This window comes from Heloderma suspectum, chromosome 2 (genome assembly GCF_057233095.1).
Source record: "Heloderma suspectum isolate Gila_16-S chromosome 2, 16-S_ref, whole genome shotgun sequence".
NCBI classification, from domain to species: Eukaryota; Metazoa; Chordata; class Lepidosauria; order Squamata; family Helodermatidae; genus Heloderma; species Heloderma suspectum.
In genome coordinates, this window is record NC_139459.1 from 202850205 (window position 1) to 202867244 (window position 17040).

Genomic DNA, 17040 nt, shown 5'->3' on the forward strand with positions numbered 1-17040 from the left:
CTCTGTGCACAGCAGCCCTTGGTTCAGACACTGAGCGTACTTTTGGAGCTATTTCCCCCACATTTCAAATCCTCTGCATGGGTAGATACCTCATTCATTTTGTTCTACATTTTGCTTGTTTAATATGCCTAAGACTGTCATTTTATATGAAATGATTGAATTTGTACACTTTCCTATTCAATAAAAACCAAAATCCCTTTTGAAGAAAGAGAGAGAGAGAGATCTGCCTAGACATGGTATGACCAACATTAAAAGGTACTTTAGATGTATGTCTCTCTGAGTGTGTGTATGGGCATATGCATATCCAGAAAGGACACTCAGTAACAGCTCTTCGGATTATTAAGGTATACTTGAAAGTTTTCGGTAAGCTGAGGGATGGCAAAGCACATACGTTGAGCATATATATGAGGCTCCAGGTAAATCCCTGGCATCTCCTATTGAAAGGTCTAAGTGTCGATATGGCCACAGATTGCTTCTGACCATAGAGGGCTTCTTCCGAGAGTAAGGGAAATTTTATGCTCTGACTTGGACCACTGTTTCTACAAAGAGCTATTGGGCAACTTATGTCCTATAGGGTAGTCTTTGTTAATGTATATGTTCTGTTTTAAAAAGATCAAATTCAGGGTTTTGTGTACAAGATTTTGCTAGAGTGCAGGCCAACTTAGAAAAAAACACACCAAGCCCCCTCTGCCCTGGATTCACCAGAAATCGCTGGACCCTGCCCCAGGTGCTACTGTCAGACCATTCCAGGTTCCATCCCTAGAATTTATTATTTCAGTAGCTGGAAACCCTAGATGCGCTCCTGGATCATTATCATAGTCTTTAAGAGACAACGCTAAGGTAATGTATAGTTTACGTGACACGTTGTTTACCTGGCAACTCCTCCATAATCAAGGCCTTCTTCCCCACGAAATTTTATCATTAATCTCTTCCACAAGTCTTTAGGCCTCATCTTCATGACTTGCCTGTAAGACTCCTGGAATTACATCACATATGCATTTGTGAGTATCACAAATCATAATCCTTTTATTGGTGCTTCCTCTGCTCATGATTTAAGTAATGCAAGAATCACACACACACACACACACACACTTATATTAATAGACATGTAATGATTATTGCCAAGGATACATGCGAATAAAATGCCTTTACAGAGATATTTCTTGCACAGCTTTCATAAATTGTACATAATTTCTGTTCAGTACCCGAGAAAACAGGGATGTCGATATTTTTAGTGCAATATTATACTGGACAGTGTTTCTCCACACATGAAAATGTTTGGCAGAATTGGTTTGTGGTGAGTCTGTATTGGGCTAAGATGGTTTCCACAATCTCTGAAGAGTGAAAGCTCTAGAAACCATCCTGGACCAATATGGCAGAATGTTTATCCTTTACTGTCACAAAAAAGGGGTAGTTCAAAAAAGGGGTAGCACTGCACTGAAATCCTCTGGAATTTGTGAAGCCAGATCCTATGCACATTTACTCAGATATAAGCTCTGAGTATTTAAAACAGGACTTAATTCCAAAAAAGCTTGCTTAGGACTGCAGACTTAGTTTATTATGTAACAGAGAACACATGAAAAGAAATGTCAGATGTATATGAAGAAGAAGATTCAGTCTCCTTAACTCATCACATACCTCCAGCCAAAATAGGCATAATCTCTCAGAAGCATCTAGCTCTCCTCCAGTTATAGTGCAAAGCAACAATAATCCCAATGGCAGGATTTCCCTTTTTAATTAAGGTCTGCAGTAATTCTATTATCCTAGAGTTACCTCAAAAATTTCTTCCCTGGAGACTTCTATGCGACAGTGTCCAGCTTGGGGCTGCTGCTGGGATAGCTCTTGCCTCAGAATCTTGAGTTTTTGCACTAGGTCCCGCTTGTACCTTGGCACAGTCAGACATTCAGCCTCATCTGGAAGCTGGCACAGTGATACTACCTGTTGCTGCTGCTGCTGCTGTTGATCTTTAAGTTGGTTCTGACGGCTGAAAAGAAACATAGCCGCATTGGGTAATTAAAAACTGCCAGTTGTTTCCCCTTCCACAGCAAATTAATATGCACTTAGAACAAAATTCTGAGACAAATACAGAATTCTTCACTATAGTTACAGTGTTTTGCTCCACTAAATGCTTGTCAAAGAGACTGAGGGCACATATATTTGTCTGTTTTGATCATTCTCAGCTAGCTTCTCAGTGTTTTAAAATTTTCTGTTATGTATACTATAGCACTATGTTGGTGTTAATCATTCAAAAGCTCTATTTCTTTTGCATGTTTTATCATCTTTCATGTTAATATTAAGGATTATGTCAAAACACAACTAATCTAAAAGTGGGATACTACATCATGTTTTAAATGGCTTGCCTCAAGAATTAGCTTGTACAGGCAGTTTGGCAAAGACGGTGTTCCTTGAACCTGAACAAGTCTTGACCACAGGAATGTAGCCATCTCTATATGTAACCAACTGGTACAGATAAATGAATATTTTCACCAGCTATCCTCAAAAATCCCCTTCATGGATCACTGCCTTGTTGTGGCGAAGGGGCTTGCGTAACTCAGTGAAGCCATAAGCTATGCCGTGCAGGGCCACCCAAGACGGACAGGTCATGGCAGAGAGTTCTGACAAAATGTGGTCCACTGGAGAAGGAAATGGCAACCCACTCCAGTATTCTTCCCAAGAAAACCCCATGGAACGTATCACAAGGCTAAAAGATATGACGCCGGAAGATGAGCCCCTCAGGTCGGAAGGTGTCCAATATGCTACTGGGGAAGAGCAGAGGGTATTTCCAAGTAGCGCCAGAAAGAGTGAAGCGGCTGGGCCAAACCCGAAAGGACACTCAGCTGTGGATGTGTCTGGCGGTGAAAAGAAAATCCGATGCTGTAAAGAACAATATTGTTTAGGAACCTGGAATGTCAGATCAATGAATCAAGGTAAGCTGGAGGTGATCAAACATGAGATGGCAAGATTGAACATCGACATCTTGGGAATCAGCGAACTAAAATGGACAGGCATGGGCGAATTTAATTCAGGTGACCATCATATCTACTATTGTGGGCAAGAATCCCTTAGAAGAAATGGAGTAGCACTAATAGTCAACAAAAGGGTGGGAAAAGCAGTACTGAGGTACAATCTTAAAAATGATAGAATGATCTCAGTACGAATCCAAGGCAAACCATTCAACATCACAGTAATTCAAGTCTATGCCCCAACCACTGAGGCCGAAGAAGCTGAGGTTGATCGGTTCTATGAAGACCTACAACACCTTCTAGAACTAACACCAAAAAAAGATGTCCTCTTCATCATAGGGGATTGGAATGCTAAAGTAGGAAGTCAAGAAATCACCGGGATAACAGGCAGGCATGGCCTTGGTGTACAAAATGAAGCAGGACAAAAGCTAATAGAGTTTTGCCAAGAGAACATGCTGATCATAGCAAACACTCTTTTCCAACAGCACAAGAGGCGACTCTACACATGGACGTCGCCAGATGGTCAATATCGAAATCAGATTGATTATGTCCTTTGCAGCCAAAGATGGAGAAGCTCCATACAGTCAGTAAAAACAAGACCTGGAGCTGACTGTGGCTCAGATCATGAGCTGCTTCTTGCAAAATTTCGGCTTAAATTGAAGAACGTCGGGAAAACCACTAAACCTTTCAGGTATGACCTAAATCATATCCCTGATGAATATACAGTGGAGGTGAGGAATAGATTTCAGGGATTAGATCTGATAGACAGAGTGCCTGAGGAACTATGGACGGAGGTCCGTAACATTGTTCAGGAGGCAGCAACGAAATCCGTCCCAAAGAAAAAGAAATGCAAGAAAGCCAAGTGGCTGTCTGATGAGGCTTTACAAGTAGCTCACGAAAGAAGGGAAGCGAAAAGCAAAGGAGAAAGGGGAAGATATACCCAACTGAATGCAGAGTTCCAGAGAATAGCAAGGAGAGACAAGAAGGCCTTCTTAAATGAACAATGCAAAGAAATCGAGGAAAACAACAGAATGGGAAAGACTAGAGATCTCTTCAAGAAAATTGGAGATCTCAAGGGAATGTTTTGTGCAAAGACGGGCATGATAAAGGACAAAGAAGGCAGGGACCTAACAGAAGCAGATGAGATTAAGAAGAGGTGGCAAGAATACACAGAAGAACTATACAGGAAAGATCTGAATGTCCCTGATAGCCATGATAGTGCGGTCACTGAACTTGAGCCGGACATCCTCGAGAGTGAAGTCAAGTGGGCCTTAGGAAGCATTATTAACAACAAAGCTAGCGGAGATGACAGTATTCCAGCTGAGCTATTTAAAATCCTAAAAGATGATGCTGTTAAAGTGCTGCATTCAATATGCCAACAAATCTGGAACACTCAACAGTGGCCACAAGACTGGAAAAGGTCAGTTTACATTCCAATTCCAAAGAAGGGCAACGCCAAAGAGTGTTCAAACTACCGCACCATTGCGCTCATTTCACATGCCAGCAAGGTGATGCTCAAAATCCTACAAGCTAGGCTTCAGCAGTATGCGAACCGAGAACTACCGGAAGTACAAGCTGGGTTTCGAAGAGGCAGAGGAACTAGAGATCAAATCGCCAACATTCGCTGCATCATGGAGAAAGCAAGAGAATTCCAGAAAAACGTCTATTTCTGCTTCATTGACTACGCTAAAGCCTTTGATTGTGTGGATCACAACAAACTGTGGCAAATTCTTAAAGTGATGGGAGTACCAGACCACCTTACCTGTCTCCTGAGAAACCTGTACGAGGGTCAAGAAGCAACAGTAAGAACCAGACATGGAACAACCGATTGGTTCAAAATTGGGAAAGGAGTACGACAAGGCTGCATATTGTCACCCTGCTTATTTAACTTATATGCAGAGTACATCATGAGAAATGCCGGGTTGGATGAATCAGAGGTCGGAATTAAGATTGCCGGGAGAATTATCAACAACCTCCGATATGCAGACGATACCACCCTAATGGCAGAAAGCGAAGAGGATCTCAAGAGCCTCTTGTTGAGGGTGAAAGAGGAGAGTGCAAAAGCTGGTTTGAAACTCAACATTAAAAAAACGAAGATCATGTCATCTGGCCCTATCACTTCCTGGCATATAGAAGGGGAAGAAATGGAAGCAGTGACAGATTTTACTTTCTTGGGCTCCAAGATCACCGCAGACGGTGACTGTAGCCATGAAATTAAAAGACGCTTGCTCCTTGGGAGGAAAGCTATGGCCAACCTAGACAGCATAGTAAGAAGCAGAGACATCACCTTGCCGACAAAGGTCCGTCTAATCAAAGCTATGGTTTTCCCAGTAGTAATGTATGGCTGTGAGAGCTGGACTATAAGGAAGGCTGAGCGCCGAAGAATTGATGCTTTGGAACTGTGGTGCTGGAGAAGACTCTTACGAGTCCCCTGGACTGCAAGGAGGTCAAATCAGTCCATCCTAAAGGAAATCAACCCTGAGTGCTCATTGGAAGGACAGATAATGAAGCTGAAGCTCCAATATTTTGGCCACCTAATGCGAAGAGAAAACTCCCTGGAAAAGACCCTGATGCTGGGAAAGACTGAAGGCAAAAGGAGAAGGGGACGGCAGAGGATGAGATGGCTAGATAGCATCACGGATGCAATGAATATGAACTTGAGCACGCTCCGGGAGAATGCGCAGGACAGGAAGGCCTGGCGTGCTATGGTCCATGGGGTCACGAAGAGTCGGACACGACTGAACGACTGAACAACAACAACAACAATCCTCAAAAATGTCTTGAAGCTAGGTTCAGACTGTGAAGGGAGAAAGCTTTATAAGAAAGTATTTTCAAGGTAAAAATTCCTTGAAGATTTTTTTTATACTTACAGATTCGTGCCAAACATGTGCTGCATTGTGAGATAGAGTTGTATTTACAAATATGGGTTTTGCTATTTCATATGATTTCTCCTCCCCCATGTTAAATATTTATACATATACCATAACCTTGCTAGAATAAAATGAAAACGTTCTTCCACCCATAAGTGGACAGCGTCATTTTGATGAAGACTGACAGCAAAAGAATTGGTATGTTTAAAAGTTACATTCTTGTTAAGTTGTGTGGAAATTCAGCTGTATGTGCACAGGATGGCCTGTGCACAAAGCTCTGCGCTAGGATAAACACAATTAAAAGGCTGCAAAGTAAGACAACCACAAATTTTGCATAGTATGGCCAGGTTCATTGACAGTGTTGCACAATTCTTCTACATAAGGATCAGGGCTATGTCAACTGCAGGTAAACTCAGACAAGCCATACAATTTGGTACAGGCTGCAAAAGTCTGTATCCTTAGAGTTTTGCTTTCTTTTTCTTTTTTTTAAAGAGCATTTCTAGCCTTATGCCATCAATGTCATTATGCCATTTAGGAAAAAAATAGAAAGCAAGATGAAAATGAAAGCCATAAGGCTTTATGGCTTATAAGAGTATAGGGCAACATGAAAAGTGAAATCTCCAACGCCAGTAGGATTCTTGGTGGTCACAGTGTGGAGATCCAGGGACTTGCAAAGCTTATTGCCTCTCCCCATTATTAGCAGAGGCAAATAAATTGTGCAAATGAGGGAAATTATGCACATTAAATACATGAGCATAATTTACACAGGATGAAGGATTCCTTACTGTCAACACAGAACACACACACTCCTGCACATCCTTTCCTTAGTGCATCTTGCATGGAGCAGCAAATTCATTATTTTTCCCAAAGTCTCAGACCAATAAATAGTAATAAAGGCAAATACATTTAGGCTAACAGCATAAGTACATTAAACAATAACACACTAATAATAGGGTTTTTCTACTTTTATCAGAATTACATTGACAAATTCAGCTAGCCTTTAAACACACCCAATACCAAAGGGAAAACTAGGTGGCGGCCTCATATCTCACTCTGTATGGGGCAACACTTTGTCTGAAGTACTAGAGGAAAGCCTTTCCTTCCACACAGCCACCTTTATGCAAAAAAAGAAAAGAAAAAAAAAAGGAGGTCAGCTTGATGCTACAAGGTAGCTGAAGGAGAGGCTTCTAGGAGTATAGGAGCTCAGATCCTCCAGGATCTGAGGCACAAGGTGAGAGATGGGCCATTTTTATGTTTTTGTCTAGCACGCCAAATTCCCTATCATCCATGTTTACACTCTTTTTTCATCCCATCTCCCATTCTCTTCCTAGCTTAACAATTAGGAGAACAAGCAGTAGCCAAGCAAAAATTTTCAAACCACCAACTTATAGTGCAGACATTTGGAACCATTTACATAGCTATATAAATTATTCTCTCTGCACACCTGAGTGTATGTAAATATGGCAGTAACATTATTTATTTTTTAAAAAATACTTCTATACCACTTGTCATGTAAAACATATCCAGTCAGTGTACTATCTTAAAGTACGTCTGTACATCAGATGTGGCTGGCAGCAGTTTGCACTGTGGATGCAGGTCCCCTGATTCAATTTTTTCCTTACCTTCCTACTTCTGCTACCCAGATATAACTGCTATGCTCCAAGAACTAAGAGAGCAAGCAAGCCCAAACATTCTCTAGTTTTTCAATGTTATAGTGAAAGAACCTTGCTATGAACTCAGATTGGTTATTGAATGGAGCCAGGAAGAAATTTTACCAAATTTTCAGACTGCCTGGTAAGGTGTGAGCGTTTGCATTCACTAGAGAAAGTTTTCTGTTGTTTACTAGTGGTGATTGGTTCTTTCCAATTTTACAAATGACGCCTTCAGCATCAGGCACAGACTATGTCTTGGGCTTCCTGCACATCTCCGTCTGGAGAGTCCTCTCATGGTGCTTAGCCAATTTGGCAACATCAAATGCAAGGATGTATTGTCAGCCATGTACACAGGTTTGGATGCTATGGAATTGATTTAAAACTATCATGATCATGAGCCAATCCTTCTTCCCAAGTTACCCAGCAGTCAGGTTATCAGAAACAAATGCCTTCTCCCTGTCCAATTTTTGCCAAATGATAAAATGGTGGCCTGTTTTCTTACACCCAGCCCTATGTGAATTTTCTGGTTTTCCACCCTCATCCTCTCTGCTGCCAGCACAACCTGTTTTAACTTGAGGCAAATTCTAACTTAAAAGAATAAAAATTAAGTATAACACTACATGTTCACCTTACTCACTTTGAGTGAAAAGGCAACTACTCATGTATTTTAGACTAGATGTAATTTCACTGGGGCAGTTATAATTTTATCTTACTTTTAAAAACTAATCTAAGACTTTGGATATACTGAAACAACCAACAGGTCTTTTCTTTAGTGCAAATAAGGGGGAAATCATTTTCACACATCCTGTCTGGTACAATAAAATAACAAACACAGGAGAAAATTTATCAGACTGTAGACTTTGCTGATGACACTGTTGGTTGAATTTCTGAAATCTTTTCATAATGTAAGACAGATGTACGAATGAAAAAGCTTAAGTATGTAGTAATAGCTTGAGAAGTGCAAAAGGGTTGTGATTTTGGAGCCTGCAAGACAAATAGGGTTTTTCTACTGAAAGACAGGCTGAAGACTGGCACAGCTGTTTTGGAAATCTATATGGAACACTACTTTGTAGATCTAAATTGATTACTGTTAGGAAATTGAAAAGTATTAAAAAAAAAAACACCACATGCAATTGTTTATCTTTGAATAATATAAACTTTTAAAATAATATTCTTCTCTAGTGGTTATGTTTAAATTCAGATGTATTTTTAGTTGGCTCTCCAGCCAACAGATAACTAAAGACACAGGAATGAAAGGCTGTTCAAACAAATTTAATTTTCTATGAGAACGTAATAATACTTTAAAAGATGCACATAAGCTACACCAAATATTTTCAGACATCTTGAACATATGATTTTCCTTTTTTCTTTCTTTCTTGCCACAGACTCCCCCTGCCTCCCTCCAAAAAGAAATTCCTGTTCCAGAGCTCCATTACCAAATCTTACCTTGTGGCTTCCTACCCCCACCCCCAGTTGCACATAGTCTACAAAAAAGGGTTGGATAGAAAGCTATCTACTTAATGCTATGCAGGTGTCTCCCAAAAATAGCATTTAAAAAGTGTTAGAATGAGGAAGAATGAAGTAAAATTCCAGAAGTGTCTGAACAAATGGACAGATCTGTCTAGACATCAGCCAATTTGATTTAGAGTCCCTTCTGCTCTTGGAAACATGGCCAATAGAAGAAAGAAGGGAAGCACCAAATGCAGGAGCAAAAGGAAAGGAGATCGCAAAAGGTGCAGACAAGACAATTTTATTTCCTGATGCATTTCGGATTACAACTCTTCCTCAGGGGCAACTGATTCAATTCTTTCAACACTGTCTTGTCTGCTATCTCAAAATAACCCAAGATTTTGGTTTCCTTTGAAAGAATTTAATTACAGTTGTCCCTGAGGACGTTGAGTAACCCGAAAAACACATTGGGTAATAAATTGTCTTCTGTGTATCTTTGAGATCTCCTCCCTTTTTGCTCCTGGAAACATAGGACAGGAAAATTGGACAGTTCTATTTTTCTCCCAAAGGCTTTTTTGGGGTTGTTTGTTTGTTGGGAACATGCAGGTTTGGGCTTCTTTGATGAGATGAAATCCAAACAAGTAGTATCTCTTTATAGTAACACATTCTCTATTACTTCTCTAATATTTTGAAGCAATTAGTAGTTTATACAGTTCAAACATATCTCATTGACCTGTAGAGACATTGCATGGTAGAGCAATTAATCCATTATCATTCTGTTTTACAATACAAATTAATATTTTTTCATTAAATACACTACATGGCTAGTCTGATCTTATCCTGATGTTTAGCTTTTATGGTGCAAGCACAACCATGCCCCACAACAGTTCAAACATCCTCCTATGTAAAGTAAACGTTTATTTATTTGTCACACTTCTATACTGCCCAATAGCCAAAGCTCTCTGGGCAGTTCACGACAATTAAAACCATAAAATAAACAAGGCACTACTGTCCAGAACTCCCCATAACCAGAGATGAAGAACCTCCAGCTTGTGGGCTGGATGTGGCCCACCAAGCTTCCTCTTACATCCTGCCAAGTCTTGGCCAAGGCCTCTCCTCCTCCCTGAAGTCCTGCCATTTGGGAAGGGCACAAGCAGCAGGGAAGAAGAAGCCCCTTGTGTTTCTGTGTTGAGTGGTGAGAGAAAAACAATGTGGTGTGTGTGTGTAGGCTGTATGTGTGTCTGTGTTTGTGAGTGAATGCGGGGTGTATGTATATGTGGGCATGGGGATATACCTAATATACTGGTCTGGAATCACTTAGGCCTTTTGGCCAAAAAAGGTTTCCCACTTACCCCTGCCATAAACCTCTGAAGCACCCCTCCAACCCACCTTTAGCATATCTTGTGGTCAGTACATACTTGCACCAGCTGTAGGTGATGATCCCACAGACAAAGTAGCACATTAGAGGCTGTGCTTGACCTTGCTTTTGTATCCACATTCTCTTGGTCCTATCCTTGTGCCCTGTAGTGCTGGATTTGTGAGCCCTACATACTGCCCTACGCTCTGCTACCATGATGCAGGACTGGGCATTCAGGCCGCCATCACATGCCTGCTTTCCTAGGAGTAAACTCCATTGAACTCAGGGGAACTTACTTTGAAGTAAACATGCATAGAATTGGGCTGATAGAGTATTTATAAGCATATATTTTGTATTGTTTAAAAATATTAATGGCAATGGACATTATTATAATTCTGCACTACTTCCGATATAATTTTTCTTCCATGTACTCATTCAGTAGTATGTTTGTGTTCCACAGAAGGGTTCCACCCTTAAAGGCAGTCTAAAAATAATGTTTGTTAAATAAATAAACGAACAAACAAACACACGCCTTTTCCCCAATTACAGGAGATTTAAGAGACTTGATGTTAACACAAAGAAGTTATGTGACACAAGGTGGCAGAATCTACCTATTGTGCACCCCCAGAGAACCACTTTCATGCTGTAAATATTAATCCGCATGTGCTAGTGACATCATGAACTCACTTTAGAACCAGGTGCAAGTTAGCCGATAGCCGTGGATCTGTAAACTGTGTCGTTCTGTTGTTATGGTCAACAAAATAAACTCTGCCTGTTGCTGTATTTCGGATCTCCCATCCAGGAGGCAAAGGACCAAGCTCTTCGCAATTGATGTTGCTAAGATCCCTGCAAAAACAAACATAAAATGAAAAATACCTCAGCATTTGGCCTCTGAGCCAAACAAGCGTAAATGTAACATAACAATTCTATGAAGCCTGCGTGTATGTATTGTTTCAGGAACTTGATCTAGTCAGCTGGAATCTCTACTCCCAAGGAACAAGCCCACCAAAGGAAAAGAAAAACACACACTCACAAAAACACTCCACTGCACATGCATTGGAAAAGCTGTTATCACATAAGCTACATTTTAAAAAGCAAAATAAATACATCAAAAATTAGAGTAATACTGTCTTAAAACAAAAATAAAATCCTTTGCCTTACTTGCCTACAGGAGTTGAACATTGGTTACAGTTTTGACAAATGTTCTTAAGCATAATATCAGTCTTTTAAAGATACCTGGACAACATTTTTTTAAAAACCCAAGACAGACATTTGTAAATACTGGTATTTTCCATGAAGATTTAGGTACATGTGCAGTGTACCACAGACAATTTTAGCCAGCTGCAAAGAACAGCCACTAGATGCAGTAAAAGTTCATAATCCTATGAGAAATGTTTAAATTGCCATAGGCACATAGTGACACTGAATCATGTAGAAAAATAAAGTTGCTTAATATGACACACCCCAGTACAGTATTAACAAGTTCAGCATTTTATGACTAAAATTCTGTTGTATTGTTTCTAAAAGTAGTCTTCAATTTATTCACCGACTATATTTATTATTCTGCCTTTTATCCAAGGAGCTCAAGATAGCATACATGGCTCATCCCCACCAACATGTTACCCTCACAACCCTGTGAGGTAGGTTAGGCTGAGAGATACAGACTGGCCTAAGGCACCCGGTTAGCTTCATGGCTGAATGGGGTTTTGAAATTGGGGCTTCAAAGCCCTAGGCCAACACTCTAACCCTGGGATCCCCAAAATTGTGCCCAAGGGCACTAATGTGTCCAGACACATCTTCCTTGGTGCCTGTCAGCCTGTTTTTTATTTTTATTATAAAAAATATTTTAAAATCCCAACACTCTGCATGTGCGCGCGTGCATGTGTGTGTGCGTGTGTGTGTTTTGCTTGTTTTTTGTTTTGGTGTAGTGTATGTTAGCTTGTTTGTTTCGGTGTGTCTTCAGCCTGGATTCTTTTGTTTTTTGTTTGGTGCAGTGTAGGTCTTGGTGGGTGTTTTGCCTGTGTGTTTCTCTGAGCATCACCAGGTTGCCTGCTGTGAAATGGGTATTCTGTTGCACTTTGTGGAGGCATACAGGGCAGTAATTTGGCATAATGGGGCTCAGACCCCATGTCTGCCTTTCATTTAGTTTCTTGACCAAGTTACTAGACTCTGATCCTCATCAGTTTGCCTTCTGTGTTAGAACAACATACTGTGGCTTCAGAAGAGTGTTGGTGTATTTTAGAGCTAAGACTCCATCTCTGGCTTGTAATCAGCTTCTCGGGTAAGTCACTTTTATTTTAGCCTCATCAGATTGTCTTCTGTGAAATGGGTGTTTTGTGACTGTCCATGCCCACCATGCCAGCCATTTTATGAGACAGGCCATTAAACACTCATCATTTGAAACGCAACCATGGGCCCAAAAAGATTGGGGACCCCTGCTCTAACCATTACATTGTACACCAGACTAGCAATGTAGACAACTTGAGCAAGTTAGTTTTAAATGTGCAAACAGAGGATGATATACTGAAATAATTTTATGCCAATGTCCATTAATGTTAAGGAAAAATCACTGTTAGCATTTTAGCTAAGAGGAGGTACTGTGAGGGACCATGGCTCAGTGGTAGAGCACCTGCTCTGCATGCAGAAGGTCCCTGGTTCAATCCCCAGCATCTCCAGTTAGGCCTGGAAAAAATTCCTGCCTGAAACCCTGGAGAGCCACTGACAGTCAGTGTCGACAATACTGGGCTAGATGGACAAGGCTCTGACCCAGGATAAAGCAGCTTCCTATGTTCCTACTATGTATAACTTTATTTTAAAAGCTAAAAACATTCTGTGCTGAAAAAACTAGAATTCTGAGACAAGTAAATCTGCACAGATTTGTACATTTTATTTTGTTCTAAACAATTTTCTAATCACAGAGAGAGGAAGGAAATAATGCAAAACCCCATCCTTGAAACCCCATCCCTGGCCACTGAAAAATCTTACTCAATCCCTCTCAGGCTTCTACAAATTCACTAGGCAGTACAAAAAGCACATTGCCCACAAATCAGTTCAAACACAGAGGCTGTGAACTTGCTCTCAGGGATTCTTAGGGTGCTGTATTTTCTGAATCCAATTCCAAATTTGAGATTGCACAAGATCACAAGGTAGATACATACAGGCCAATCCACTATTATTTATGGTTTATATATTATGTATTACTAGTTTGATTTGAGAAGAGGTTTTAATTTAACTTACAGCATCAAATGAAAGTACATTATTCCCTTACCTAGGTACGCGGGGATCATGCCATGTGCTTACACCAGTCTGAGTATGTAGGAAATACACCTGCCCTTGTTGAGTTGTCCTTTGTTCTGTTCATCAAGAAATACCAATGTGAAAACAAGTAACACTCAAAAGATAATTTCTTTAGAAGTCAAGGGGGAGCATATTATTGCATATAAGTTAATTTTTTTCTGAAATTTTGTACACCCTTGAAATGGTATTATGAAAAGGTGTAACTATAAGGATAACATTAAGCAGGAAGTCTACACAATCTGTGTACTTATGGACGTATCGTAAACACTTTGCTTTGTACTAGAGGATCTGTCTTTTAGAATCCCAAGAGCCCTAGCTATTTTAAAGGTTTGTTAGCCTTCAGGGACACAACAAAAAGTTCAACATGTACACTATTTCTCAAACAGCGAGAAAGGATTTGTTTTGCATATTTTTACACTGCCTTTCAGCCAAGAGCTATCAGTGGTGGAAGTAATCTGGAAACAGTAAGCATTCCATGCAGTTCCCTTTCCCTATCCACATGACTTCTCCCATGTTGATCTATGCCATAGGCATCTAATACCATCTACAAGAAATGCTGAACTCTGTCCAAACCCATACATTTGTTTCACCAACATTTCCTCCTGGATGTTTTGCTAATGCCTCTCCTCTTTTATTCCTCTCCATTATTCACCAGCTCATCTATACTTCTCCTGCCTTTGCTCCTTCTGTCATGATGATAGAAGTGACAATGATGATGAAACATCCCTTTTCCTATACATGCAGTCACCTTTAATTCTTTCCTCTCCAAACCAACCATGAATTTCTGCACTGGACAAAATAAAAAATCCTGCAACCACTACTGGTGCAATCCTTCAAGTGCATTGTATGCAGGCTAACAGGCTTCTGCACAAGTATCACTTTGGGGGTTGGATCCAATACATGTAGAAAGGAAACACAATGAAGCTGCGTATTCAGTGCTCCTTAATGGCTGGGGCATGCACACTACCAAATGATCAATCACCAAGGTGATTGGTTCTATCAAATGACAGCACTGACCATATATGTAGTGGGGAGATCCTCATGTGTAGCAGTGCATACACAACATCTGGATCAGACTATTGTGTGTGTACACCTATTTTAATAATTGGTCAGAGAATGTCTCTTTTTTGGTAAGCCAGCACATCTGCGAAGGTGCACATTCAGTTAGGGGGATTAAAAAAAAGACACTGTAAAGGCAACATGCTTTCTCATTTCTTCCATAATTGTAGCACTATACTGTGGTGTGCTCATTCTGTAAACACACATGATAAAACACACGACTCCTCTTACCTCTCCCACAATTACACTATGTTTAGCTTGAGGCACTTGACTGCATTATAAACATGGTGGATACTGTTCTGCATTCATTAACGTGTGCCCCCAGAACAGCAACTGCATTAAAAAAAAATACTGAAAGCAGCAGTTTCACCAGTCAATCAACTTTTACTCAATCAACTACAGAAAGTGGCAAAAATTAAAATATGGTGCTGTAACCTTTCTTACAGAAAGGTTCCAGCATCCTATTATATTTGTACAATGATCAAACCACCAATGGTAGATCAGGGCCAGCACCATGAAAGGGAAAGTCCTTCTCATAGATCTCTGTAAAGGGCAAACAGGTAGTTATACAGTTTTAGAAACACATACCATATCCTTCAGGTAAATCTGGAGGAGTGTGTAGATGGGTCCTGCTCATGTAATTCCTGTGCCTCTGAGACCTCACTCTTCTCTCCACTAGCCTGGGATCAGATGTCTGTCCACATGTTGCACCATTTATTACTGTAAGGGGTGTGTTCTCATCCACAAAGCAGCTCAGAGGTCGACCTGGGCTGGAATATTCTGATGCTGGCCTATAAGAAAAAGTAACGTATGCTTTCTATACCAAAGGAAGTGACTCTCTAAAACTATGGGTAACTTTAATTAAAGTGTTATGAGAATCACTGACATATCTGTGATATCTGGTTGACTTTACGAATAACCTAATATGTAATTCTTAAAAAGAAATAAAAAGTTAATACAGAAATGGTCTTATATGATTGCCGGTATTACCGTTTGACCCACACATCGTGGCATTGGGGCAGCTACCCAGATATGGGCCAGTCTCTCTTCCCAACTTACTTTCTCCCATGTCACTGCAATACTTTCCATGAGGAGCACTATGCTCATCTAGGTCACAGGCAAGTGCAATTTATCCAGTACAAAACAGTAATGCAGTAATGCCTTCTCAGTTTACTATTTTCCAGTACTTCTGTTCAAGTAGTAACGTACATCTTGAACATGCAAAGTCACTTCCATTATACTCTTATAGAGACACAGGTCAAAAATCATGATGTAGGAAGCTTTTACATCATGGGATTGTCTTAGGGTGGACCCTTATAACCAAAAATGTTAATGTGAGCAGCAGCCCTAATGGGGAGGGGGCTAAGGAATAACAACTACGAATTTGTAATCTAATTACAACTAATAACTAGGAATTTGTCATCTAGGTACTCAAATTTGTTCACTGAAATTCTACTATACACATGTTCTCCTTTAAAGGATTCTTACCGTGTTGGTCGCTCCCACTGTGTTGTTCGTGTAATATGATTTAAATACTGAATTCTTCCAGAGGCTGTCCTCCTTTCTTCCCAGCTAAAATTTATACATTGACCGAAAAACATACTTTATAAGAAGTTTGTTTTGAAACATTTTTAGCCAACAGACAGCATAATATGAACAAGATTACAGTTAGCTAACAATCCACACTACATATACACAAACAGTGCGTTTACTTTTTTAGTAGACGACCCCTCCCTCATGCATGTTAAAAGATTTCTCTAGCCTCTTCTGAACTTCAGGGAGCTTTCAACAATGGCTTGTGATCAGGCACAGAGTGGTTGGAGGGAAGAGAGGCAAGTACACATTGCTGTTCTAAAACAGGGATGTTGAACCTGTTTTGGTCTGGGGGCCTGTTTCGGTGTGGGGGTCTGTTTCATCCCCTGGACCAATCCAGATAATGTCGGGGTGGGGGCTCATCCCTGAAGCCCTTCCATGACATCATCTGGTCCCATGTCCTACCTATTTTCCTTTTCTCAATGCAGAAAGGCATGGAGCTCCATCCTTCTCTGCACAGAGAAAAGGACTTGGCCAGCGTTGGAAGGAATGGCTCCTCCAAGCTTCAACCAAAGTCCCCAGCTTCATGCACCACTTCTCATCCCATCAAGTGGCGCACTAAGGGTAATTCCCACTATCATTTCTAATCAGCGATCAGAGATAACAGCAGGGATTCCACTTAGCACACCACTCGCCCTCTCAATTGGGAGGGAGAGTGGCATGCAGGGAATCCCCACTGTTATATCTGATAACAGTGGATAACAGGGGATAACAGTGGTGATTTTTCCAAGGGGCAGGGCTTAGAGGCCGTTCCAAGGGGGCTCTGCAGGCCAGACTAGGTATGTGGGCTAGAGGTTTCC

General features: G+C 40.7%; 1 protein-coding gene across 2 annotated transcripts in view; it reads right to left on the minus strand.

Moving 5' to 3' along the window:
• The window catches only part of SMURF2 (SMAD specific E3 ubiquitin protein ligase 2), a 108655-nt gene that overhangs the window by 15186 nt on the left and 76429 nt on the right, over nucleotides 1-17040 (minus strand). For both annotated transcript variants that reach the window (XM_084837453.1, XM_084837452.1), the window contains 6 exons: nucleotides 16136-16219; nucleotides 15236-15438; nucleotides 13560-13644; nucleotides 10979-11137; nucleotides 1774-1984; nucleotides 873-976 (listed from right to left, as the gene is read on the minus strand). In XM_084837453.1, coding sequence (XP_084693579.1) covers nucleotides 873-976; nucleotides 1774-1984; nucleotides 10979-11137; nucleotides 13560-13644; nucleotides 15236-15438; nucleotides 16136-16219 — 846 coding nt within the window. The remainder of the gene's footprint in view (nucleotides 1-872; nucleotides 977-1773; nucleotides 1985-10978; nucleotides 11138-13559; nucleotides 13645-15235; nucleotides 15439-16135; nucleotides 16220-17040) is intronic.